The sequence below is a fragment of the Ornithodoros turicata genome, chromosome 10 (assembly GCF_037126465.1).
Source record: "Ornithodoros turicata isolate Travis chromosome 10, ASM3712646v1, whole genome shotgun sequence".
In the NCBI taxonomy this organism is placed as follows: Eukaryota; Metazoa; Arthropoda; class Arachnida; order Ixodida; family Argasidae; genus Ornithodoros; species Ornithodoros turicata.
In genome coordinates, this window is record NC_088210.1 from 34,451,426 (window position 1) to 34,478,515 (window position 27,090).

General features: G+C 45.2%; 1 protein-coding gene across 11 annotated transcripts in view; it reads left to right on the forward strand.

Annotated features, from left to right (window-relative positions):
* The window catches only part of LOC135370001 (calmodulin-binding transcription activator 2-like), a 195,286-nt gene that overhangs the window by 106,731 nt on the left and 61,465 nt on the right, over positions 1–27,090 (forward strand). For all 11 annotated transcript variants that reach the window (XM_064603646.1, XM_064603648.1, XM_064603651.1 and 8 more), the window contains one exon: positions 22,893–22,990. In XM_064603646.1, coding sequence (XP_064459716.1) covers positions 22,893–22,990 — 98 coding nt within the window. The remainder of the gene's footprint in view (positions 1–22,892; positions 22,991–27,090) is intronic.

Sequence of the window (27,090 nt, forward strand, 5' to 3'; positions counted from 1 at the left end):
GTCGCTGCACTTTGCGATATCATGACAGTTAACAATGATAGAACGATGATAAAAGAGCCGAACTGGAGGCGACGAAAGCGAAAAGTGCCATACCAAAATTAAATGCTTAACGCATTATTGCCACAATGTCATTCGTGCGGTGCCACGCGGGGGTAATTATAGACATTAGTCTGAATGACAGTTTCTGCTGAATTAGATCGCCACAACTCATGAAATGCCTATACTCTCGCATCTCGCTTCCATTATGTGCGCAGAGAGACACTTTATACCGTGCAGGACAATATTTTTTTAAAAATTTGAGGTTACACGAGATTCTTTGATGAAGTAAAAGCTGGGAGTATTTTGGAAATTTTCACCGACGAAAGCAAGAGAACGCATGACTGCGCCAAAAGGGTGGCATCGGCGTCATGGCGTTTAATATCATTCATTACAAACGTAAGTGTGGTACGACCTTCGTGGATAATGCCATTCGGGACCCTAATGGCATTAGACGATAATGTCATTTGTTCTACCCGTCTGCTCGTTGACTGCAGAATCCCATCGAATTTATGCCATTGGAATCCACGTGTCTCACTGCGTATCTGCGGGTGATCAAGTATCATACCATTAATTTATAGTCTTGACAAGTGTGACGTCATAGTGTGAGCGATCTGCCCCCCGTCTTACAGCATCGGTCCTCCGAGGTCGATTTCCGTCCTCCATGTACCACTCTGCTTCTGGCAGTCCTCTTACGTGAGGCGGAGAGCGGAGCTCCAGAAGATGCGCGCGCTGTTTCGCAAGGACTCCACGACAACACTTATTCTTCGAGAATCCTAGACTATAAAACCGAGATTTTGGAGAACTTGGAGCTTTGTACCATTTGTGTCACTATTTTGGTCCCGTGTACGGTCATAAACAGAGAGCCGAATGACCCGAAAAGGCTTTTGAGGGAGACGAAGAAGATGTATTATTCTGGGTAATGTGATTAGAAAGCCATCGCTCGCTTTCGTTAGACGGTTGGAAACATTATTTTTCCCTCCTCCTCCTCCTCCTCCTCCTCCTCCTCCATGATTATGTAACCTGTGTGCTATGTAATAAACCTTCCGCTGCTGTGTTTTGAGATTCCCGTCTCTGTCTTCCTCATGACCACGGGTCTCGTTTCTCTTTCCCTTTCTCACTTCATATACATTCCCCTAGCCCTGCGGTGAAGTTCTGTTTTACGTTCACACCGCTCCTGCTCCCTTGGACCTTCACACGTCACTTCCGGTTCAGACACGCTGCTGCACTTGGGCCTTATCACGTCCCCGAAAACTATACGCCCTACTTCTCCTCTTATCCCATCATTATTTCTTTCTTTCCTTTGTTTTTGTACCTTCTTTGACAAGCTCCGATGAAAGTAATTGAAGCTCCCTTAACAATGGCGTTTTCGTCCTGCATTCCCCTTGGAGCATGAATGTATGGGGAGTATCTCTCTTCCCTTTTTCCCCAAAGTCAACGTGATGCATGCCTTGACGCAGCCCCTTTTTGTCATTCATCCACGAAGGAGAGAAGGAAAAAAGAAAGGCTGCCTTCGTTGTTCCACAAAACTTACGGGCGGTCGTCTTTTAATCTGGGTGGAACCTCTCGGACTTTTGTGCTTGAGGAGAAAACGGGGTTTTAGGGACGCCCAAGAAAAAGGAGGTATCGATCGTGCAAGAGAGCTCGCTTTGAGAGTCTCTGTGCGTGCGTTCCTTTGTTGCGTGTGAATATTTACGACGTGCTGACTTGTATTGAACGAGTGGAGATTGAAAAGTTACATTGGACAATCGTCTCGTAAGATCGTAGGCGTGTGCGCGCTGATGAGGTCGCTGTGAGACATCCACGAGTGCGGTTGTTTGTGCGCCGTGATTTGTGTCTAGAAAATGGAAGACAGCATCTACATTTCTTTTGTGAGCGGCAACTTCGTGTTTTTAGAAACGAGTTGACTACGTCTTCTTGCGCGTTGTGATTGATGATTGGCGTCAGGATTCCTCTGTTTGCATTGTTCCAAACTTGTATAGAATAATATTGCCTTATGTAATGATGATGATGACGGTGAGGATGACGTGTTCGGCTTTGTTTGGAGCAGGAGCGTTGTATGGGGAGCAGAGCTGTTCCAACGCGGGGGGAGGGGGGAGAGAAAGGGGCAGCCAGGGATCGAGATGGGATGTCCTGGGAGCTCTTTCTTCTTCTTTACTTGTTTTTTAGAGAGCCCCTGATGTCGGGGTAGGGGGGGGGGGGGCTTCATATTCATGCTGCCCCAGGCGGAAGCTCACCTCGAAACGGCTTTGATGGATGGACATATACGAGTAGTCTTGGGTGATATCTAGTACAGTGCGGGAGTAGCTGCGGACTATTTCCGATAGTCTGGGTGGGATACACAATGCGAGCCCAGCTTCTGCGAGCACGGAACGGTCAAACGAGCGATCAATAAATTTCGATGGTGCAGCGTCGCGCGTCGATATAGCATCTGTGGACGGTCAAAATGTCGCTATTTTTTTGTGCGAGCAAAATAGTTGTTGCGAGGAATATTTGACGTAGCCACGGACTATATAAGCGGGCGAGAATGGGCTCGAAAATGATATTTATTCCGTTATTCGTATTACGTAGTGACGTCACCCAGGGGTTCAATAACGCTACTCGTAAATCCCAAAAGCGTATTTCTATAACTGGCCAGCGTAGTGTAATGGTAGGTGTGTGGGTTCGATTCGACTCCAGCCACCGGCCACAACCATTATTGCCTTCCGCACCGAATTTTCATTATGCGCGGAAGTTTAGGCCAAGTATTTTTTTCCCCCTTTTCTTTCTAGTATTTTCTTTTTACTATTTGCAGTGCTATGGAGTAAATTTCAGGGTCGGGGGACTGGGTTCCCTTGCTTTTTGCCCGGTCCCACCAGCATCATGCTTTTTTTTTAAATTCCGCGTTAGCGCTGCGAAGCAACTGCGGCTATATGAGCGGCGTACAGACGTCGACAGATGGAGAGAGGACAGCAGGAAGGAGCGGGGGTTAGTATGCGTCCTGGGCCGACTTCAGGGGCGAACTGTGCCAACATTCGTCTGGAAAGTCTTCGGAAAACCCAGGGAAAACCTCAGACAGCGCAGTCGGCGACAGGATTCGAACACGTGTCACCTCCCAGTCTCGGCGTGGAAAGCGATCATCCTGACCACTATGCCACGGGAGCTGGTGCATCATGCTTTGGTGCAAATAAACTGAACTGAACTGAAACGGGGAGTATAGTTGCCATCTTAAGGGACTACAGGCTGTAATTCCTCCCACCCAGTTTGCTCCCTTCTTCCCCCTTGGAGTGTGGCGTCCGGGATCCGGACAAAATGTCCCCGGACAAAACGTCCCCGGACGAAATGTCCCCGGACAAATGGTCCCCGGACGAAATGTCCCCGGACAAAACCGGGGACATTTTGTCCTACACCCGTGGCGTCCTTGCGGTCTCACCGTCAATCTCCAAGCAACGGAGCATGCCTCCGAGGAATTATACGTCCTACCACGTTCGCGAAATATTCACGCAGAAAAACACATATTATTTACAAACGCATTATAAAAACGAGTCAAAGAGGCACACACGAAGAATGTCAACTATATATTTTTTTTAAACGTACTTCAGGAAGACTTTCTGTGCCATAAATACTTGACGTCTCGAACCTATTCTGCTTCGGCAAACTTGTGATGCTTATCGATGTTTTCAATCTACCAAGGCGCAAGACAGAAGATCAATGCGAGGAGGATTTTTCCGTCTCGAGCCATCTTTCTCTTTGCCTTCGTTTTATACAGCAAAGGCGTTTATAACTATCCCTTTAAAAAATAAAAATAAAAAGTCTAAAGGGATCATCTCTGTCTCGAAAGCTTTCGCCTGTTTTGAATTTCGAAAGTTCTCGCCCGCGAGCTTGGAACTTTTTTTTTGAATTTCATTTTGAAGGGATTTCAACCTGCGTGTTATGGCTTTTTAAGAAAGGGCTCACGCGTACAGAAGCGATTTGAATTTCATAAAGCAAGATCGAGATCTGCTGCTGCAAGGCAGCGATTCTTAGAAAATTTAAAATATTCCACCTTCAGGGTGAGAGAATATGGGCATGCAGTGTATCGTTAAAACACCTGGCTTTCTCCTTGGCTTGACTGCCGAGTGGGGATTAATGTCGATAACAGAAGTTTGCGGAGAAAGCGCCCTCTGACGAGATGGCTGCGAAGTAAGCTTGTTAGTTCAAAGTCTCTTTTATGCATTTATTTATAGTTTTTCGGGGCACAGAGCTCGATGGAAATATTCAATGCGTATAAAAGAACCAGGTGCTTTGTTAGAGTTCCGCACGCGGTGTAACGTCAAGGGGTGTACTTGTGCCCGTTACTCCAAAAAGGTAATTGATTACCGTTACCGTTACCTCTTCTCGCAAAAGAAATTGATTACCGTTACAAATGACTCGCCTCAAAATGTAATTGAGTAACGAGTATAAAAGTAACGCGTTACTCGGGCCGTTACTTTCAATTCATGCAAAAATTTCCACCCCCTGTGGGCTTCGAAAACAAAGAAAAACCCAAACTCTTCCAAGTGATTGGGACAGCTGATATAGCGCGAAAGACCCGCGCGCGAGAAGTAGCGATTATATTTTTTCCGCTTACTAAAGTAGAATATCCTAACAAAAGCACAGTAAATTTCCCAGAGCATTGTTATTTTGAGTCAGACTCTACTTCAAAGGTATTTGATTACTCAAAATTGTAATCTAATTACTCGAAAATTACTCGTTTAAAAAATGTAATTGATTACTCGAAAAATTACTCAAAAAGTAATTGATTACAAGTAACGCAATTCCTACTTGTAACACGTTACGTACAAGTCTGCCGGGAAAAGCAACGTTCAGTTCCTCAACAACAACAACAACAACTTTATTTTCGTGATGGTGCCTGGGGTGTTTCATCAGTATACTGGTATACCGATTGACTATAATACAAATACGATGTAATAACTATACACTACGTAACTTGTAAATGACTAAAAAGATAAATCATTTTTAGAATTATGCTTCTCATTCTTCTTCCTCTATACTCTACCCGATAACTTACGGCGGCAAACACGAAGCAAATACTCCTTTCCGACGAGCTTTGCTGCCAGTCTCAAAATAGCCTCGCACTGTTCTTCTAATGTCCACACTGTATATACGTCCCATAAGCCATGCCGTCAAAGGAAAAAAAAAAAAAGAGAGCCGGATTCTCCGGCATGAAAAGCACCGCCTTTTCGCTTTTTTTTTTTTTTCCCCCATCGAAGCAAGAACACTTTGATCCCCGTCGCGTTCAGTCGGATATTTGGTGACTTTTTTCTCTCTCTCTTTTTCTTTTCTTTCTTTCTTTTTTTGCGAAATACCGTCGTCAGTGCGTTTCGTCTCTCTCTACAAAGTCTTCTCTTTGCTTAGCGTAAAATATTACCACGCGTTTCTTCTTCTTTTTTTTTTTTCTCTTGAGTTACAAGACGGAATTCCCGTTTAGAGACTTTGAGGCTGCATGTTTCATACAAAATGAAATTCGACATTCGACACGTTTGGACTGACTTTGTGTTTCTAACTTTCTTGTTGGTAACTATATAACTGGTATAGGGCGCAAAAATAGCTTTTTATAAGTATTATCTGGGGCTGGTGCTGCGATTCAAGTCGGGAAGTACTACTAGTGTCCGAAACATCTCGTCGTCAATGAAATTTTAATTAAATTCGATCTCGGTACAAATATTTCCGTCGTGCTATGAATGCTATGCATACTCTTGAAACGTGGAGGTTCTGGTAATTTCCTCAGTTCATTTCGCCTCGGTTCCTGCATCCTTGAAATGTATCGTTAAGGACGTCCCTAACGCTTTTATATTCGTTTCATCTTCACTACGATCCCAGCGCTTTTTCTTGGGTAATCCTGTACAGTACGCTGTTTCGGTCTACTGCGCTACAAGATTTACCCCATCCAACACTCATCTAGTAACGGCTCTGGATGTGAAACATCTCTGACCGGCAATCGGAGGGTCTGGGTTCGAATCCCACCGCTGGTACCTTTTCTTCAACTGCCAACACTCAGTCGAAGTATGCATCTGTGCGTTGTGAGGTTTGCGTTGTGTTGGCCCTTCTATGTTTAATTGCCTCATCCACTACGCGGTGGATATGGAATTGAGACCTAAATATCGGAAGCGAATTTATAATACCCCAGCCGCAACAAAGCGACCTTTTACGTCTCATCTTTATCCTCTCTTCGCAGCGCCATATTTTCCCCCCTTTTATTCCCCATTTCCCCGCCTAGGAGGCGCTCGCTTCTTCACTCGATAACTTCTTTTGCCATTATATCGCTGCCCATATTCCTCTCCCAATTCTGTACCCACTTTGAACACAGATACACATTGTTGCCCGACAACCCCGTTCTTCTGAAACCCACATATTTTCCTTTTGCTTCCTCTCTGATTTCCCACCAACGTCATCCACCGTCAACATCAACCGCTCTAGAAAAGAGCGGGACAAAGAAAAAAGAAAAAAAAAAGAAAAAGGCAATAAAGGAGGACGAGAAGCCAAGTCATTTGTTTCGCATACGCGCGTGCCTCGGCATCTTCTGCGAGCAAAATCTGGAAACTAGGCCAAAGAAAGACCCATTCTCTGCCCTTGCCCCCCTCTCTCTCTCTATCCAAGAGCTCTCGAGTGCAAGTAGCGGTGGTGATGATTTCGATTTGGAAAGCATGTACGCTGTGTGGTTCCTGTTTGCATCGAGCGGGGGCCATTTATGCGCTAGGCTCTCGAATGGGCCCATGGAATGAAGCCTCGATGACGGCGTGTCCGCTTCGACGGTCTTGTGTGACAATATTTCACGACTGGTTGAGTATGGTGCACGTGCTGTGGTACAAACTGTGAACACTTTTATAACGCTGTGTGCGCACTCGTAGTACATCGGAGCTTTCTTTGTCGGTTATTAAATCAATAATAATTCGGCGTCTTATGTAGCTCCACAAGTATAATCACGTACGAACGAAATTTAAAACGTTCAATTTCCATACGAACTACGACTAACGCACTTTGTAATACAGTGAACCCTCGTTATTATGACCATGGTCGTTGCCGAAAATTTTGGTCATAACGCGGAATTGTCATATTAACGGGGGGGAATTTGCAGAGGTTTCACTGCATTGTTCCACAGGAGTATGGTCGTAAAGCGTGTATGTCAGATTATCGGGGGTCATATTAACGAGGGTTCACTGTATAAGTGTTGAGGCCCTGACATAGATACATATAGGCTCTGGATATGCGGGTATGGTGGGAGGTTCCACGAGCGTATTTTTTTTTTTTCGTTTTTTTATCTATTTGAAATACTTCTGTCGATTGACTCGCCAAGAAAGGAGGGACATACATATTGCAAGAATGAGAACTGTGGGCGTATTCCAGTTTTTTTAGGCATTCTCACTTTTGTGAACAGACACATTCTGGAATTACACGTTGCGACGCCGTGTCTCGCTCTCTCTCGCTTATACTCTAATCCTTTCGCTCGTTAATACCCGCATTAAGCTCCCGCTCTTCGTCTGGTGGGGATGCGGTGCTAATGATAATTCGTGGCTTTCCGTGGCGAGACAACTATAGGAAGTGCGGTGCATGTCACTGATTGAGACGCACGTGGTCTTCGTAACTTTGTGGCTTAAAGGCGTACCGAACACTAATGCAAAACCTGAACTTGTCGAAAAACTCTTAAATACTGCCGTTTGTACTCGTTACTGTATAGTCAAAGTACCGCAAGAATCCTGCGCTTGAGTCTTCTCTCAGAACAGGGACATGTCCTGTAAAGCGTGCTTTGCCTGTATAACTTTACGGCTGTGCGGCGAAGCGGCACGTACTTTCCTTTTTTTATTCGGTATCAGCGCCGCGAAGCAACTGTCGCTATGAGCGGCGTACAGACGTGGGCAGACGGAGAGAGGACAGCAGGAAGGAGTGGGGGACAGCGTGGTTAGTATGCGTCCTGGGACGACTTCACGGGGAACTGTGCCGACATTTGTCTGGAAAACCTGCCGGAAGACCCGGGGAAAACCTCAGACAGCATAGTCGGTGCCGGGATTCGAACCCGTGTCACCTCACAGTCTCGGAGTGGAAGGCGATCATCCTAACCACTATACGCCACGGGAGCTGGTCAGGCGCTGTTCATGGATACAAGAAGAAGCGCCCGCGACAGTATCTCTATACGCTAAAGTTCAAAATATAGCCTCCTCTCAGAGGTGGAAGCTAACCAGAGTCTGAACATTTCTTTTTTTTCTTTTTTTTTTACAATAGAATCTTCGATATAGTCAAGGTGCCGGGTGTATGGGAACCCAAGAAGAGAGAGCAGCGTTATCAGCACTTGTCAACTTCATAGTGAGCAGTGATATCGAATCTGTATTTTAGGACCGCGTTCTAGGCATGGGTCGTCGAGTTCGTCGTTCCTGTTATAGTTTCTCGCAATTCCTTTCACTTCTAGGGGATACAGCTACACTCTTAAAAATGAACTTCACCGCATAGCACGCTCCCAGCCAACCATCTACTCGAATGATATCGCTATGTGCCCTGATTTGTTCAAAACGGTAGGCGTACGCCTTTTTTGTGACACTTATGCTGTTCATAATTGTCACAAAAATGGCGTACGCCTCCCGTTTTCAGCAAATCAGGGCAGATAACGATATCATTCGAGGTGATGGTTGGCTAGGAGCGTGCTGTGCGGTGAAGTTCATTTCTAAGAGTGTACGCATGGCACATACAGTTCGGTGACCGGGAGGGGTAACGTTTTTCTGTTTTTACCTTTTCATCTTCTCATTTTTCTTTTTTTCCTTTTTGTGGGGTTCAATCATTTAGGGGTTCTTTATGGCAGTAGCAGAATTCGTGAGGTGACGAATTCAATTTCTTCGCTTTTTTTTTTTTACATTCACACTCAAACTCAAAGTCAACTTCTTTCTTTCCCGGTGAAACCTCCGCTTCACGTCCCACTCACCTCCCGCCGCCTTATTTAACGCCCAGAAGGAATCCACCAGACCGAAAAATCCTCGCGGAAGCAGACCTTATTAGCACGTCTCTTCCTTCTGTGTGGAAAGAACCATTTTCCTCCTCACTTTCCCTCTTATTTCTTCCAGTGTTCTATCCTCTCGTTTTTTTTTCTCTCTCTCTCTCCTTTTAGTTGTGTTTTTTTGCTTTTTCTCGTAAAAGAGACGGGAATGTAAATCGGATCTTCGACGGGCATTGATAAAGGCGTCTTCCAACTGAGTCTAGCAAGTAATTTGATACCGCTATTTATAGTTAGCGAGTTAACTGAATTTAAACCTCGCATCGACCAAAGGTCTGAGTCTAACGTTGTTTTATGATGCCATCAATTTTCTATGACGCGTTTTGCACTGACGCCAATACTTTTTCCAGCAACAAATTTCATTATATATTTCGGCACGATGAAACATCATTCGCTAATTTAGCTTCTACCTGGGCACCGACGGCCTTCGAGCGAAATGCTGAAATGAAAATGCGTGAAATGAACCTTCTTGCTCTACGATGCGCCTATACAACAGATGGTCTCTTTGGCGTCCGTCCTAAAATCAACGTAGGTAGCGCCAGTCATTTGCTTGAAGAATCCAACTATGACTTATCCAATTATAACACTCTGCCTTCTGGAAGCTAACAGGGCATGAGTTGATGGCCTGGGACGCTTGTACCATCTTTTCTCTTAGGTTCGTGGATTCTCTTGTTCGCGTTCCAGCCCAAAAGTTGCCAGTTTCGGGTACCGTGGTCGATCTGGTTGCACTTTGATTGTACCCAATCTCCGGCTTCTTACTTTTTTCTTTACTGTCAAACAGAAAATTTTAGGGCAGGACGTGTGAGAATAGGGAACCCAAACCGCGAGGCCTATAATGCACGGAACGTAGGTACGGAGCTTAAAGTACCCGTAACCTTTTTTTTTTTCCTGCCTCTACTATTGCACTATAGGGTGCCGTATGTTATGGTGGATTTGGGGGTAAATCCGCAATTCGCTTTTTGTTTCTGGTGAAAACAAGAAAGAAAACAATAAAAAAAATGTTACGTTGACTTGGCAAGAAATTTCAAATTATTACGACTGAAAATCGATCAAAGTGCTCGTATCGTCTTGGTAAAAATATGTCGTCGAAGATAAATACCGCTGTACCTCGCAGCTTGCAGATAAGCAACCTTTTTATTAGAGTCTACAGAATCTCTGTCACACGTTAGGTGAAATACGCTGCATGTGAAGTCTGCTGCGTAATAAAGGGGATTGGCATTACTTTTCTCTTCCCCTTTCGGGAGAAAGCACGTTCCTCCAATCTTGGTTTCCTTCTTTTCTCGTTGTGATAAACTAAAGAATGTGGTATAGAGGTGAAGAACAAGAACCTCATAAGGCAACCTGCAAAGCCACTTAAGCCGGAAAGTCTCCAGATTCCCGGATGCAGCAATCAACTCCCCTCCCTGGGTGACAGCTCTTCCTTTCTCTTGACCTTTCTATTCTCCTAGTATCGTATATGAGGATTCCAACGGTTCGCTTGGCGCCGACAGGTAACACAAGTGGACAGGGGAGACGGCCATAAGCGCTTGTTTGACTTGCCCTCTGGAGATTCCATTGGTGTGGATATATATCCCTAATATGGGAATGTGCAGGAAGAGTTTCGTAGTGACTCCTTTGTATGTTTCGTACGATTCGCGCGAGGCACTGAACTTTGCCTTCATTGGTTCTAGGCAAGACAAGGAACGGGGTGGCACATTGAGCTTGGGGAAGACAAACGGACACAAGAACTTGATCGAGCAATCATGCAAGAAGCAATCAACATATCTGGTTCTGAACGTCGTTGTACCAAGCTCTTACGTCTGTTACATCTCCTCAAGCTCGAGGTCGTGCTGCCTTAGGTCCATGCACCAGCTATAGCTTGCTTGTTTGCTACTTGTTGTATCAAGAAAAGGAAGCATAAAGGCGCAGATATAGTCCAACGTTTTTGGCGTCGCAGTCAGCGACAGCCGAAGTCAGACACGCCAAGCAAAGCGATCGGGGAAATATGCGTTTATAGCCAGACACGCGTTAGCAGTGGCCTGGGACCGTTGCGCATGCGCAAAGTCGCTGTGACTGCAGCAGCGCGACTGCGACTGCGCTGATCTGACTGCGCGAACGCGGTCGGCGAAAAATAGAACATGTTCTATTCTGCGCGGGCGACGTCCTAGCGCGTTGAATGCCGCCGGCCGCGCTAGCCACTGGACTATAGAGGGTGTGATTTCCCCCGGCGCAACGCAACTGTGCAGCGCGCGTACGCGCAGCACAGTTACGTCGGACTATAAATGCGCCTTAATACACCACAAACAGTTTGTTATTTATCAACAACAACACATAACACAGCACATACAACCGCATAACAGAGAGCTAAACGAAAACCCAACATGTCGATGTCCTTGTCAGAAAACGCCGCGTCGTGAAGAAAAGGTTTAGGATGAATAAAATCACGTGAAAGACGGTCTCCGTGTCTTCTGAGTAGTTCCCAAGCCCACATCGAGTGACTTTATCGACTGTCTGTCCACTCATTTTGAGATACGTGTAGATGCCAAGTGCACTCCAGCAGAGTATCCGAGTTTTTGAGAGCACAGACGTCACGACTCACGAGGTTGTGCGACCAAGATGAAAACGATTGAGGATAAAAAGTGGTCCGCAGCTTTTGTCTTCAATCGGTGGCAATTCACCTGTAAATACGTGGCTGCGAATTTAATTGAAATATCTTTTTATACGTCGACTCCGAGCGTCCTAAGATGGCCTTGTGTTAGGGACGCAGTCGAGCAATCCCATAATTTTGCTGTTCATTGACTTTCACTCTGCATCTATTAACCGCCGAAAGTACTATAGAAAAAAGTACTTTAAATGCAGTACAAAGTGCAGAATTTGGAATCTACTTAAAATAAAGTAAAAGTCCTCAGAAATGTACTTGAAGTAGTACATGGTACTTCAAGTACCTCCCCTCACAGTGTGGGGAAGGTGCGGCCTTTCTATAGGCACGCGGACACGCTTCTTCACCACTAGGGTTGACTGACTGTTGGCTCCTCGTTATGCTGTAAGTGAATGTAAATAGCTGTTCATCCGTCCACTTCATCTGCGAGCCTATCTCTCAAACAAGGTATCTTTACGATCCGGGGTTTGGACTCCCGAATACCCTACCATCGTTAGGTCCACCCTGAAGAGGAACGTAACCGTCACAGCGTTACTTAGTTTTGGTCTCGGCTGTCTCGTTACAAGGTATACCTATAACCGCACGTAGCAACCTGTCTATGTCTGATATTCACGGTTTTTATCTACGCTTGTACCAGTCGATGGCCACGCCAAACCCTTAAGTGCTACTATCCGCGTTCTTCGGAGTGCCTTTAATTCAAAACCGAATCCTGCCATCTTGACCAAGCTCATCATCTTCTAAGTCATCATCCTTCTTCTTTATATAGGCAGTAAGAGAGGTCAGTCATCATTCGACTGCCTCTCCTTTTTTCATCATCTGTAATCTCGAGAGACGTGAACGTTAGGAGGCATCAAGAAGTCTAATCTCCAACACCATCTTCCTTCCCTATCGGTGTCCATTAGGAGAAGGAACCATTTTTCAGCATTCCTCTATTCTGGATCCCGTTACAGTACACCTAGATCTTGATCCCAGATCCGGCACTCTTTCCTGGTCTTTTATCGGGTTGCTCGCTCGGTGGCGTTACCTCCGCGTGGGATTACGAGTTACTGGAAGGAACGCAGGGGTGCTGGTTTCTTCTGCTGGTCAATTCTTTTTCTTAATGCGTTTAGGGTTTTTCGAGAAAATCGATACATTGGAAGTTTAGGTCGATATCGGTGGCGTCCTTTCAAATGTTCCGACTTGTAGTTTAGCGTTGTCTCATTCGGCAGTGGGTTACGAAAAGCCGTGCGTTATTCGGGTGATATTAAAGAAGCACAGATTAAATTACAGCGTGATGCAGTTAAGTGTGAGTTTCGTCGCAGTAAGACGACATGCCTCAGAACGGTCAGAGGTGTTTCCTATTGTTTGAGATCCATTCTACATTGTATGACACAAGTCACGAGTGATGCGCCGATACAGGTTGGTGTTGGGAGCCGGGGCCGAATGAATACAGAGGTTTAGAATATAGGGTCCGCGTTGGGGCATCAATCAAATCGGGGGCTCATCACTGCGCTTGCCTAGAACCCAATCCGTGTTTTGGATTTCGGCACGCACGCTATTTTTCGAAAATACTGTCAGGGTACCCAAACTCGCCCCAAAGTGAACGTGAGCTCGTGCGCGACGCGAGATGTCACGAGAGAGAGCTAGAGTCACTAAATAAGCTATTTAGTGACTCTAGAGAGAGTCAGAAGAAGAAGAGAGTCAGGAGAAGAAGAAGAAGAAGTTGGTTCGGTTCACAGCTCGTTTTGCATACGCACAGGCTATACTTAGTGACTCTAAGGCTACTTTGTGTACTAGGTCCACCGCGAACATATATATGCTAAACTCATTTCCCGTACACCCTTCTTTTTCGGTCGTAGGGTAGAAATTGCTACGCGTGCCTTCATACAGCGTTCAGTATTCATCACCCTTTCCTTCTTAATTTTTTTTTCTCTCCCTATTTATCATCCCGAATTCTGAACATTCATCACCGCGGCGCAAACGACACTTTTTCACCCAGATGACTTCCCACCAGCCGCTACCCATACGCAGCTCGCGCACCGCGAGTTTTTCATTCTTGAAATATCGCCACCTCCGGCCTCGAGGGCGTGCTGCGGCCAGGAAAGCCGCATAAGGAGGGAAAAATGAAGGCGGAAAAGCGAAGTACAAGACAAACAAAGCTACCTTACCTTTTTATATTTATTTCTCGAGCGGGCATCCGGCGAAATTCGCGCCATAAATTTTCACCGCCAACCTGCGACACGAGCCGGTACTTGTAATCTTTCACCCCTTTCTGTTCCCCTTTCTTTATTTCCCGTCTGTTCCCTTCTTTTTGCTCCGGGGTGCCTAGTCTTGCGACTGCATTTTGCTAAATTTCTGGAGAGCACAAAACGAAAGTTTAAAGGAGAAAAGGAGAGTACAAAGAATGGAATGAAAAAAAAAAAGGAAAGAAACGCCGTATTCCCCTCTTCCTCCAGAAAACAGAAAAAAAAATAATAATAAACGTGATTTATTTCTCTTTCTTCGCGTCCACTGGCTTCCTGTCACTTTTGGAAGAAAACACCCCTATTCCGTTATCTCGTGTTTTATACACTGTTGTACAGAACTTGACATTCTTTTGCCTCTTTCTGCCCCTATAAAAGTTTCATGAGATACAATGGCCGGCGCAGTTTCCTCAAGTTTTCCCTTTTTTTTATCCCCTTTCCTCACGGTAGACGTATTCTGTTCCTCTCCACAATAGTACTTCCGGAGCTGGCGACAAAAAGCAGGTCTTTACGAACGGAAGATTGCCACTCCATATTTCATGCAGGAGGCGTATAATTGACGGCATCTAACTCTTCCCTATTTTTGTTTCTTACTTTGTTATTAATTCGGAAGGTACTTGAAATATGCAGTATGAAAAGCAATGTGTATGTGTATTCGATTCTTATCCTGTGACGTGTCGCTAAACGCAATTATCACTGGGGTTTTAATAGAGAGTTGTTTGAGAATAAGGTACCTAAGCTTTTTTGGGGCCCTTATCAAATTCGCGGCAGTCACTGCGCATGTGTCTAGAACCCATTCCGTATTTTGGAGGCGTACGCTATTTTTTGAAGAAGAAAAAAAAAAGCATGAGTACCCAAATTCTCTCGCAATGTCTTCGTATACGTACGCCTCGTTTATTGGTTACGCTGAAATTGTGCCCTTGAGTTTTGAGTTTGAGTTTGATTATTAACTTTATTATTATTTTTATTAATTATTAACTTTATTATATTGAGTTTGATCTTAACTCCATGTCGGCTGTTGCACTACGGGCCATGTTTATGCTCTAGTGTTATGTTTATTATTCTAGTTAATGATGTCTCTTATTTTGCTTTTTTTTCTATTATGATGTTTAATTTTCTATGACGTATATATGTATTTATTCCGTTTCCTTGCTACACTATAGTATTTTTCACGACTAATATTGATGTTCACAATTAGTATATTCCGCTTGCTGTTGCTGCACTAAATCAGGGGGATGCGCCCTCGTCAAACAGCATGATGCTGTTTTTTGGCCACCCCTATGTAACTCTGACTTGTATTGAAATAAAGATGAATTGAATTGAATTGAAATTGAAATTATAAAACAAAAGAAAATTGTGCCCTCTATTCTAAAAACTCCCTAATAATTCGCGTTTTTACGTCGCGAGACAACAATGATTATGAGCAACGCCGGTCTTTACATTAATATTGCTCACCGGAGGACTCTTTTAACGCGCACCAAAATGCCAGTACACGGCACACTGCATTTGACGCGGAAAACCACGTGTCTTCACGTTGGGTACCGTCCCAGAGGCTGCCACCGTCCTTTAGGTGATCGGCATGTAACGAGCGCAACCTGACAAGGATAAAGAGGAGACGAGAGGAACACAGTGCTATTGCGACGACGTTTCGCTTGTAACATGATGATCACGTACCAACGAGCCTAGATTGCTGCATTTCCTGAGGTGGGTTCGAATCCATAATGTTGTCTTCAGTAACCTAGCAGATTAGCTCGCAGTGGAGGGAGAATATGTTTCAGAGAGAAAGAATTAACCTTCCCTCCGGTCAAATGTCTGTACACTGTTCTACAGCCGGTTCCCTATAGCTTTATCTTCATAGGCCCGGTTTCACGAATACCGGTTATCATTTGAACCGAGATCAACGGTCCCTTAACTTGAATTTAACGCTTAACTGTGCTTCACTAAAGCAAGTTATTGTCACTGAAACATTCATCGCGTCACCAACTAACGTTTGTAAAAAAAGAATTGAGTGTTAACTTCAAGTTTTAGCAACCCTTGATCTCGGTTTAAAGTTAACCAGCGTTGGTGAAACCGGGCCATGGTCACTTCGCGGTGCAAACGCGGAACGAAAAAAAAAAAAAAAAGAACAAAGGAAAAAAAAAACGCAGAGACGTGACTGCACCCTTTCTGAATTACTCCAATTTGCAACTCTTTAGACACATTCGTGCGCAGAGGAAAGCTTTTAGCTGTTGAACTGCTTGTAAATAATTAACGTTTTCACTTCTTGTTGTTGTAGGAAAATTTAATACGACGTGGAACGGTCAGTACATGGACAGCGCCTCAAAACAATATTTACAATTTATGAGCTATGAGGCTATGAGGGCGATATATACATTGCTACACTTCATGATGCAAGAGGGATATGCACTATTTACATTCGATGGAGCATGAGACGAGTGATGAGAGATGGGAGGGGTACTGTTCACGGAGGGACACCTCGGACAGACACGGAGCCCCCTTGCACCGAAAGCGAAGGGTGGAACCGCCACCGCTTCTTCTTATACGATTCTTATATACTTCTTATGCGCTTCTTATATACTTCTTATACGCTTCTTATATACTTCTTATACGCTTCTTATATACTTCTTATACGCTTCGCAACTTTTAGTTCCGTTCCTGCCCCTACGCGAGACGACTGTTCCAGCGAGCGTGGTCAGGCAACATTGTAACATCACCGTCCTAAAGGATATTGTTGTTCCGCACAGTCCCTAAAAGTAATCTCCATCTTTCCGTTTCGTTTCATATCCCTTTTCTTATGTAGCGTTCCCTCCGGGAAAAAGGGGAAAAAATTGTCCCGTAATCCCCATTCTGTCGTGTTCCGTATACGTCCCTTATGGCGAGCGCTTAGGGAAAGGACGTTTCCGATAAGAGACATTAATCTCTGGCTGCTCCGACCACCACGTTAACTGAACTTCCCTCGGATCCAAGGATTTGTATCGGGATTTAACTGTAATCTTTCCACGCAGTTTGGCGCCGAACTTTTATTGTGTCGTGTGTTTCGGCCATGGAAACGTGCGGGCGTAACTCCCCCCCTCGATTTATGCGGTGTTAGCGGCACGGAACAGCCATGAGCTATGAGCAATGCACAGGTGGGAGAGAGGACATCTGGAAAGACTGAGAGACAGGGTACTGTGCTGACATCGGTCCGGACAGTTTGACGGAAAATCCGGGGAAAACCTCGGGCGGCACAGCCGGTGGTATAGGATTTGAACCCGCTATACGTCTTGCTCTCCAGCATGACCCTGGAGCGAATGCACTGGAACCAGGCCGCTGGTTCTGATTGCGATCCGTACGCCCTCTACAAAAGAAAAGGGCTTTCCCTGTACGACCTAGAAGAAAGTCCATACATTAAGCTGTCCCGCCCATTAGTCTTAGCGCGCTCCTTCCCATAACACTCCTGCCTCGACACAGGGAACATTTACAACTCTAACGATCGTCTTCGACAGCATTTTTTCCCCTCGCTATACCCTCCCTGTATACCATTAGTAGATGGATCCGTCTGTAGCAGCACACTAACGGCTGCACGAATTCACTACGGCTTCTGGTTTAACGTCGTTAGCAACGCACCAATGGCGTTTGGTGCGCAGACACACGACACACCACCTTGCCGCCATGTTTGTTTGGACAAATTATCAAATCGCCTCCTAAACGGTGATTCTTCTTCTTCTTCTTTTATGAATTATTCGAACGAGCATGGCGGGGCTTCTCCGTGATCTATTTAGTGTTTTCGCCTTTTGTTTCCCCAGGTAGATGGATCGTGCAATATGACCAACTCGTGCGGCGTAGCGGTTAGGATGATCGCCTTCCACGCCGAGACTGGGAGGTGACTCGGGTTTGAATCCCGGCACCAGCTGTGTAGAGATGCGAAGCCCCGGAAAAAAACCCGACATTTTGGGGAAAAAACAGTCTTTCCGGATTTTTTCCTCGTCTCCGGAATAATAGCCTAAATTTCCAGGCGACAAAATTCAAAAATGTAAATTTTCGTGCCTTTGATGCGTTCCAACCCGCCAACAGTGCCTTAGGTGCCTCTAATCCGCCAACAACCACCAACTTAGAGCTCCGTCTGGCCGCTCCAAGCGATCGGCATCGCGTTCACATATAATGTCGGAGTTCTGGTCGGGTCGGAGTGGACGGGTTGTTCTAATTGCGTATCGCTGAGTAGACAGAAGTCTCATGGGATGCTCTGCTCTGCATTTATGCCTAGAGCACGAACACTACTAAAGTTCTAGCTCATCGTATGCTCTGGTTTGGCCGGCAATGCTTCGACTCAGCAGTAACCGCGTTTGTTTCCATTTTTCCCAATTTTTCGGGAAAAAACCCAAAGAAAAACGTTTTTTTTTTTTTTTTTTTCGAGCGATTCAAACTTTCCGGAAAATTGGCATCTCTACGGCTGTGCTCTCTGATGTTTCCCTGGGTTTTCCGGCAGACGAATGTCGGCACAATTCCCCCTGAAGTCTGCCCAGGACGCATACTAAACGCCCCTTCAAAATAAGGATCCAAGTTCTGTGGTATCCACAACGGTCAAGAGAGCTTTCAGGGCCGAGCGTTGATGGGCTGGATCATGGCCAGGGACCAAGCGATTTTGTGAGAGAGTAATTACAATTTACAAATTACAATTTACAAATATGCAGTATTTGTAAATCCTCCCGTTTTCAACAAATCAGGAGAGAGAATGATGCCGTTCAAGATCATGTTTGGTTAGGAGCGTTCAATCCGGCCGTTGTTGCGTTTGCGGCCTCACGTTCGCCGTCTGACAAGAGTATTAGCCCGCAAAAATAGTAACTGACTTTCAGTTACTTTTTTTGAAATGTAATTAGTTACGGCTGCAGTTACTGAATCAAAGTAGCTCACCTACTTGACAGCTACACTCTAAGAAAATCAAAAAGGCAGAATAAACGTAACTAAAGAATTTGCTTTAACACTTGTACTGTCCAAGCTATACCGTGCTATAAGAAGAGGATTTCCCATGGGCCCTAACAGCACAGTGTGAGTTAGCCTAAGGCCATCTTGGCTGCGTGTGAGATGACAAAATTCCCGGAATTCCTATAGTTTGGGGAAAAAAACGGCAGGGTATTGGAATCCGCGACAAGATGACACTAAGGAACTGACGCATGGAAAATATCTCAATACCTCAGTAACTTACTTACAGTTACATTTTACAGTTAATTTAACAAAAAGAACACATTAACTAGTTACAGTTACAAGTTACTTGTAACATAGTTACTACCCAAGACTGTTACTTTTTTCACTCCATTTGGTGACAAACATAGGCGCACTGAATTTTATTTGAGCGAAATATCTCAACCGAGTTCAACAGACTGCACCGCAAAGATACCGAACCATAAGACACGCACGGCGACGTTTAGCCATGCCACAAAGCAAACACAGCGCCAAACATGTCGTTGCAATAACGACATGTTTGTTTGTGCGAAATTGCTATCGTGGATGGCGCTTTGTTTTTGTTGTTGTTGTTGTTGTTTTTTAATATCCTCGTTCCCATCGTCGTTGCGACCCACATGGTGCCTGTTCCGTGTTTTCCCTTCCTTTCGCTTTCCTAATGTCCTTTCTCCCCTTGTTCCTTCCATATTTATTAAGGCAGCTGAATCGTCTTCCACTGCATTTGGCGTGGAGAGGAAACGGAGGGAAAAGAATGCAAAGCGCAGAAAATGAAATAAACTCTTCTGTGCTGGTGGTACTTTTCTTTTTTTTTTTTTTTGCTTCGATTTATCCCGTTACTTTTCCCCTCATTCTACCCTTTCCTTACGTCGTCCTCTTATTTTGATTCGTTTTAGGGCCCCCGTTACGGCCTCACTTATTATAATATGCGCGTCGTGAAAGGAGGTCGCGGAGCACGAAAGGGGGGGGAAGAACTAAGGTCTTGGCAGGGTGCCAAGAAAATATTGTGCAGCAGGAAGAAAAACAGAGTTAGACGGGATGCAAGGGCGCTCATTCATTGCGTGCTTGCTAGACAGTTCGGCGCCGTTGTACATGTATTTCTTTTCGTCGAGTGCTCCTTTTTGCTGTCGTCTGCGTTTGACGAGGGAAGGCGTGGCTGCGTGGTTAGTTCCGGTTTCGATTTGTGTGACACGGAGTGAAAGGGTATTGGGTATGTAGTTATGGGGGAAAGGCTTACGGAACGATTTTTCAAATACGGTTATTTTTTTCTGCCGCTCAATTCACTCATTGTGAAGCTAGTACAGGAAGACTAGCTACACGTTGTCGTAAGGGAACTCATCTAAATTTTTTTCCCCAAAAATGGGGAAATCGGGAAGGACCTCCCTTCTTGGGAATACATCTATAATTATTCATTCCAGTTCAACTCAGAGAAGAAGCATGTATTACGTGTCATTGGTGCATGTTGGAGTCGTAGAGGTTTATTTAGTCAATCTGCATGTTCCCTAAAGAAATGGGGGAGGGGAAGATTCCTTCTTTCTCCTCTCTTCCCGTCCGATTCCAGATGAATGTAATGGAGTCTTTAGGCCCGAATGGACATTCATGGAGAGGGCAGATTACTTGCCCCTCCATATCTCCTCGATCGTGTCTTTTGTACGTCGGTTACGCTTTCAAGTTCACTTTCTTCTAATCTGCAGAAATGAACTTGTGAGTGATGGTCGGGTCTCCGAGTTCGAGGCACCGCCGCACCGATGGTCATGCATCAGGGAGACTTTGCCTGGTGCGTAACCGGTGCTCTGGTCCGTTTAGTTATAATAAGCAGTGATGGCCACTAACTACTTCTACAGTAGTTTAACTATAATAACTAACTACTTTGCGATGGAGTAGTTTGACTAGTAGTTCAACTACTTTTCAGGGGAGGTAGTTAAAACTACTTCTTTAACTACTGCAATGTATTTTAACTACATCTATAACTTCTTAACGTTGTCCATCAACACCAATCCCATTCTATAGTGTTCTTGGACACCTAAATATGAATCACAAGCAGTGATAAAAGTGAAGATTTAGTACACATGCACAGCACAGTCGCTCTGCACCTCCGTTCTCATCAAACAAGTAGCTCAAGGTAAAAATCGGAAGCACAATCGTGCCGTAAAGCTTGCGGCAAAATCTGAAGTAGTTGGCGCTTGCAGTAACCTAACTACTGTAGTTAACTACTCGAAATAGTAGTTTAACTAGTAGTTGCCACTACATTTCTGCAGGTAGTTGATAACTACTTTTTAACTACAATCAGGTAGTTTAACTAGTAGTTTAACTACATTTAGTTAACTACTGGCCATCACTGATAATAAGCTGTGTCAATTTTCTCAAGTTTCTATCCCAGGTAGTCCGTCTTTTGTATAAGGGGCTTCGCATCGTGTGAGCCTTTCCTCTGCGAATAGTGGGTCATTAGGGGATCGAAAGGTGGATCGGGCTCTCAAGGTTGAGGGTTTGAACCTGTCCGCCAGCCACTTGACCGCGTGGTACATATCGCTTACGAGACACATCGTATTCGACGAGAAACGTTAAGTACGATGTGAGATTTCCACGCACGTGAACTAACCACCAAGCGGGAAAAAGAATTAACCAACATGCCCACCACTGTGGCGTCGCTCACGGTCATAGGTGTCTCGCGGTGTAACCAGTTATCATCAGGTATCAAGGTTACTCAGTTCCTGAGGTGTGTTTCTACGTCTTTTGACTGTTCCGTCGCCGTACCTGTACACCGCCCTTTTGTAATCCTGTGCGCGCATCCCGGAATCCTCATCGCCATCCTCATCAATTGTCGTCCGCATTGTCTCGCAACCCTCATTATTGAGGATCTTAGAGTGGCCTTCCCTAACGAGGGCCGTTAACGCCGACGGAAGTGGATTCAGAGATAGCGACCGACAGCGCGTACAATGGGAACCCCTATGTGTATAACCGGAAATGACGCCTTAATGACCGGCCACGAGCTTTGATCGTTTGGGCTGGTGGTGGGGCGCTAATGTCCACTTTGTGCTAATATTATGACGTCACCTTAAAAGAAGTTTCCGTTGTATATTCTCACTGCAGGTTTATGTTTTACTTGTTGAGCAAAAGTTCCAGATGCTGAATTTTACTAACACTTACGACGAATTGATTTATATGTGTGTGTATTATTAGAATACGTATCATCATACATTGCGTATCCATCATATATTCCATATCACTTGTACGCTACTGTGACGTAGCATTTATTCACGTAACGTCACTCGAAGCGCACTCGTAAAACAAAGCTTCGCCACATAGCACGCTGAAGGCCAACCAATGTACAGGGTGATACCTCTATCACTCTTGGCTTGTGGAAAGCGCGAGACGTATGTCTTTTTGTGACAATTAACATTTCTGCATAGGTGTCACAAAAAGGCGTACGCATAACGTTTTCAACAAATCAGGGGAGAGAACGATGTCACTCGGGCCGATGGTTGACTAGGAGCGTGCTATGCGGTGAAGTTCATTTTTAGGAGCGTGGCTCTGACGTCACTCGCAGGGGAGCGCCACAGTCGCTAACAGACTTGCCGCCGCAATGAAGCTTCTGGCACACTCCCTACCGCATCCACCTCGCTTGAGGAAGCGGAAGCGCTTGTGGAAGGAAGATCCAGCGCGAAAAAAGATCCATCGGGAAAGAACATCCAACAGGGTCACTTGACAGATGGAAAAAAGATCCAAACGAGAAAGAAGATCCATGCGGAAGAGACGTCCATAGGGAAAGAAGACCCACCATTGGATCTCCTTTCCTTCTGGATCTTTTTCCCTGAAGTCAAGGGGAAGCACGAAACCGTTACGAATGACCGTCTCTGTCTTTTCGCGGCTACTGCCCCCTAAAGGGATGACGTCAGGGATTAAAGTCTACATCAATCATCGTGAGCGCAGTCCTTGGAAGTGGCTGTTGCAGGAGTTGCAGAGAACTATAGATAAGATAGTGTTCTTACGGAGAGTCTATGTTTAAACGTTGGGAGTGGTATTCATCGCTTATCTAATGGGCTATCTCCTTTCTACTTGTCAGACATAGAAGAGGGCCGTCCTTCGCTACCTGAAAGTCTGGAGACCATCCCGAAAGCAGACTACTTCCCCACACAGCGCCACCGTTGGAATACCAATGAGGTAAATATTTCTCTTCTCTCGAACGGCGATCACCCACTGGAAAGGTCTATCCTCACGGGCGTGCATCACTGGGATCTTTCTGCCGGGACACGTGACCCAAGGTGTCACAAAGTATTATGATCCGAAGCAATTTTCGACCTTTTGCCTTCTTTGTGATAAGATAAGACGGTTGTCACCAGCATATCGTGGTCAAAGCCGGGGAAATTGAAGGTAAAACAAGAGGCGTGAACACTTCCTCCTCTCCCTGCATATCCCGTGCGCTGTTCTTTGCGACAATTGAGCCGGCGGGGCTAAAGCGGAAATTTTACTTTTTTTTTTCTCGACTATTTCTGTCGCGATACTGTGCATAGTTTTTGTTGGGTCTGCTAGTTTGTTTGATAGTTTGTTATCCCTGGAGGACTTCATATTTCTGTTTAAAAGAAATGAGGTTCGCTTTACAATTTTCAAGGTTTGATTGAAAAAAATAAATTTCCCGCAATTAAAAATTGTCCAAAGCCTTCCTTAATGGTGGCAAAAGTTTCCAGAAGGTAATTGCCGAAAGTCCCACAGTCCACCGGCGAGTACGTCGCCAGTTAGAATTTTTTATCGCGTTATCTGTTACGTTATCTGTTTTTTATTACGGTATGTGTTGGGCATTTGTAAAGGGACACTTAGGTACGCGTGACTCATTCATTACCCGTATTGTACTGCGCCAGCATATTAAGGAACAAGTAAATATTTTTCTGTCCAGCATAGCTAACATACCTTTGAGCCCTGCTCAAGCAGCTGCGCGTTTCTGGCGGAGCCTCGATCCTTACGTCGAACTTGTATTTTTCGTAATTAAAAAGTTGATTCGTGGAAATTAGCGAAGACAACGTCTGATGAAGTTGCCATGAGGTAGACCACTTGACCCCGAGTTTATCGGCATTGATTATAACCGTAGAAAATGTGTTTCTCTCTTACATAAAATTATGTCAATATGGTTAGCCTCGAACTCGTTTTGTAGAATCGTTCGAAGTAATATATGCCTCGAAAAGGCAAAAATAATTTTAGTTGGAACAAAACGGAAACGTCGTGCCATCATTGGGCCAACGAGACGCAGACCACGCTTTCCAGTCAATCGATCAGTGTTGAGCAAGAAATGCAAGCACAGAGAGGTTGATCTTATAGGAGGTATACCTGAATCGTAAAACTGCCTCTGACATCTATTACGCATGGGGAGAAGTCGCTAGCTGAGCTTCCAACCCTCTGGTGGCTTGGGCAATATGTATGCCCTGCGCTCTCGAAAGACAGCTTGTCTTTTCTTTTTCTCTTCGATTATAAGCAAGCCTGGATGCTACTACTGGCCGAGGCATGCTTTGCGGCAAGTTCTTGCGGGAGAAGGGTGAGAGCGTAGGTGGAGCGGCTTAGGGCGAAGAACTTGTGTTGTCGTTGCTTCGTGAGTCACTAAATAAGCTACGCTTCAGAGTACCGACACTGAGTCCCAAGGACGAGCGTGCGCCATCTTGTATCCACGCGCACGATGCGTGCGCCATCTGTCATGCGCGGGTGGCATGTTCGTTTCTCTTGCAAGCAGCTCACCTTGGCATCCTCGGCACAATACATGAATTACCATTCTGGTGGACAGTACATGAATTATTGCATAACAATCGTACATACACGTCTCTAGATGTTAGACGTCTTTGATCCACTGTCCCATCCCCACTCACCCAAGTGCGCAAAACAAGATGGTGCATGCTCGCTCTAAACTTAGTGTCGATACTCTGAAGCGAAGCTTATTTAGTGACTCCAGTTGTTTCTGAGTTTTTTTTTTTTCTTCCGTGTTAGCACCGCGAAGCAACTGTACCCATGAGCAGTCTGTAGACGTGGACAGAGGACTCGTCCTATACGTCGGAAAGTCTTCGGAAAACCCAGGGAAAACCTCAGACAGCACGTCCGATGACAGGATTCGAACCCGTGTCCCAGTCTCGGCGTGGAAGGCGATCATCCTAACCACCATGCCACGGGAGCTGGTGTGTTTCAGAGGGATGCCGTAGAGCCCACACCCGAGGCGATACAGCCTCCAGCTGTTTGTAGAGTTGGACTCGAGTTTAGTCTCTTCTCGCTGTCTCTCGTCTAGTTCTTTCCCCTGATAGACTTCGTAAGCTTGTCATGCTTTCAAGTTTCTAATTCACGTGTCGTCACTCCTCGTTTCCGCGTCCGTACATTATTTATGGCCGCATACGCTTCGCGGTGCTAACGCAGAATTAAGCAAAAGGAATGGAGACCGTTAAAGGAAAGTCTTACGCTTGCCTTTTAATTGGACCATTTTGGGGTGAAGGATAAAAATCATGCATAAACTGCGTGAGTAGGGACCTTCTCGATAACCGCCCCCACTATAAGTTCTGTGATCATGAGCGACACCGTCGGTTATGAATGTCACCAAGTTGCTGGTGGCCACCTTGAAACCCGGACACGCTACCAAGTGGTAAACCGAGGACGATATACTTTGGAAATACCTAGCTTTTCAAAAATATTCACTTCTTCTGCGATTTCCTAGTGCAGAAACTCCTGTTTGAGACGAATAGAGGGACCATTTATTTGACGTGCCCCGAAGACATCTTTTTGGGTCGATTAATATCCACCCTCTTTAGTATTTCATGAGAAGAAGAACGGTCGATTAACCTCCTTTCCCGGCCACCTCGGACTCTTCTCGCGTCGACAAATTCCCTTTCGGAAGTAATAGCCAGGAAAAGGGTAGTTTGAAAGGGACACCAAAGGCAACGGGCTGGTGCCTTTTGTTAGTATCGTCATCGCAGCTGGTTATTTACTATACACACGTGCTTTATGAACGTTTTGAGCGGATCTCGCGATTTTCTCAGAATGTTTGTGTTTTTCAATATTTTAGTCTCGCTTTCTCTTTTAAAGGTGTTAAAATGTTAAAGGTGTTGTTGTTTAAAGGTGTTGTGTTGGACTCGCGTTCTGCCAATGTGCGGCCAATATACGGGGTGTTTTTCTTATAAAATTCTTTACAGCGATTTTTATAAACAGGCTATGAGAGGAACATACGTGCCGTTTTTGCATCTGACTTATACACGGCACTGCGGACATCCTCTCGGAGAAACTACTATGTAACTACTAGATGGCTAATTACCTAAAATTCATTTATGAATCTTTAATTAGGGGCTCTCGACCAAAAATGAGATGGCAGGATGGGAGAAAATCCTCGTTCGAAACATCTATTTTTAAAAACGTTCTGAATGAGCACGTGCATAGAAATATCCGTCGCCGAATATTGCTGCGCAAATGAGCCGAAACCAAAACCGCGCGCTTCGGGAGCGCGTGACCTTCGATTTCAGGAAAAAGATCCAAAGGGAAAAAAGGATCCATAGGGAAGAAAGGTCCACTGGTGGACCTTCGTTCCTTATGGATCTTTTTGCCGCATGGATCTTCTTTCACTGTGGATCTTCTTTGGCGTTTGGATCTTCTTTCCATTTGGATCTTTCTTTCTTCAGTCACGTGACCCCGTTGGATGTTCTTTCCCGATGAATCTTTCTTCCACAAGCGATGACCTTCGGCTCCAGATGCGCGTGGGTTGGGCTCATTTGCGTAGCACAAGTTCGGCGATCGATATTTCAACGCGTGTGCTGGTTTGCCAATATTTTTTTAAAGGTAGAATTTCTTACAGCGAGGGTTATCTCACGTTTGTCTACAAGCCCCTAATTAAAGAGTTAATTAATGATTTGTGTGTGTGTGTGCGTTTGGTCATACAGTATAGGTACTGTAGGGAACACGGTTGTCTAAAATCAGCACTCCGTGGTTTATCGCATCTCAACTCTCCAGGTGTTGCGAGACTTATTTCTTTTGAGTACTAAACACGTGCTGTGCATGGTCCGCCTTCAAATTCAGCATTGGCGCAACACTTTCAAGCTCAACCGAGGTAATACTGGACGGCGACGTACACTGACAGGCGATTTTTAACTATAAAACCGTGTCCCCAACAGTACATATACCACTCTCTTTAAGAGAATGTCCCGTGTGGCGGCGAAACCCGCCCGCAAAATCGGTATATATGCTGCTCTCGTAGCTTTTTCTAAAAAAAATGTGTAACAACAAAGAACACTATGCGGAGCAGTTATTGT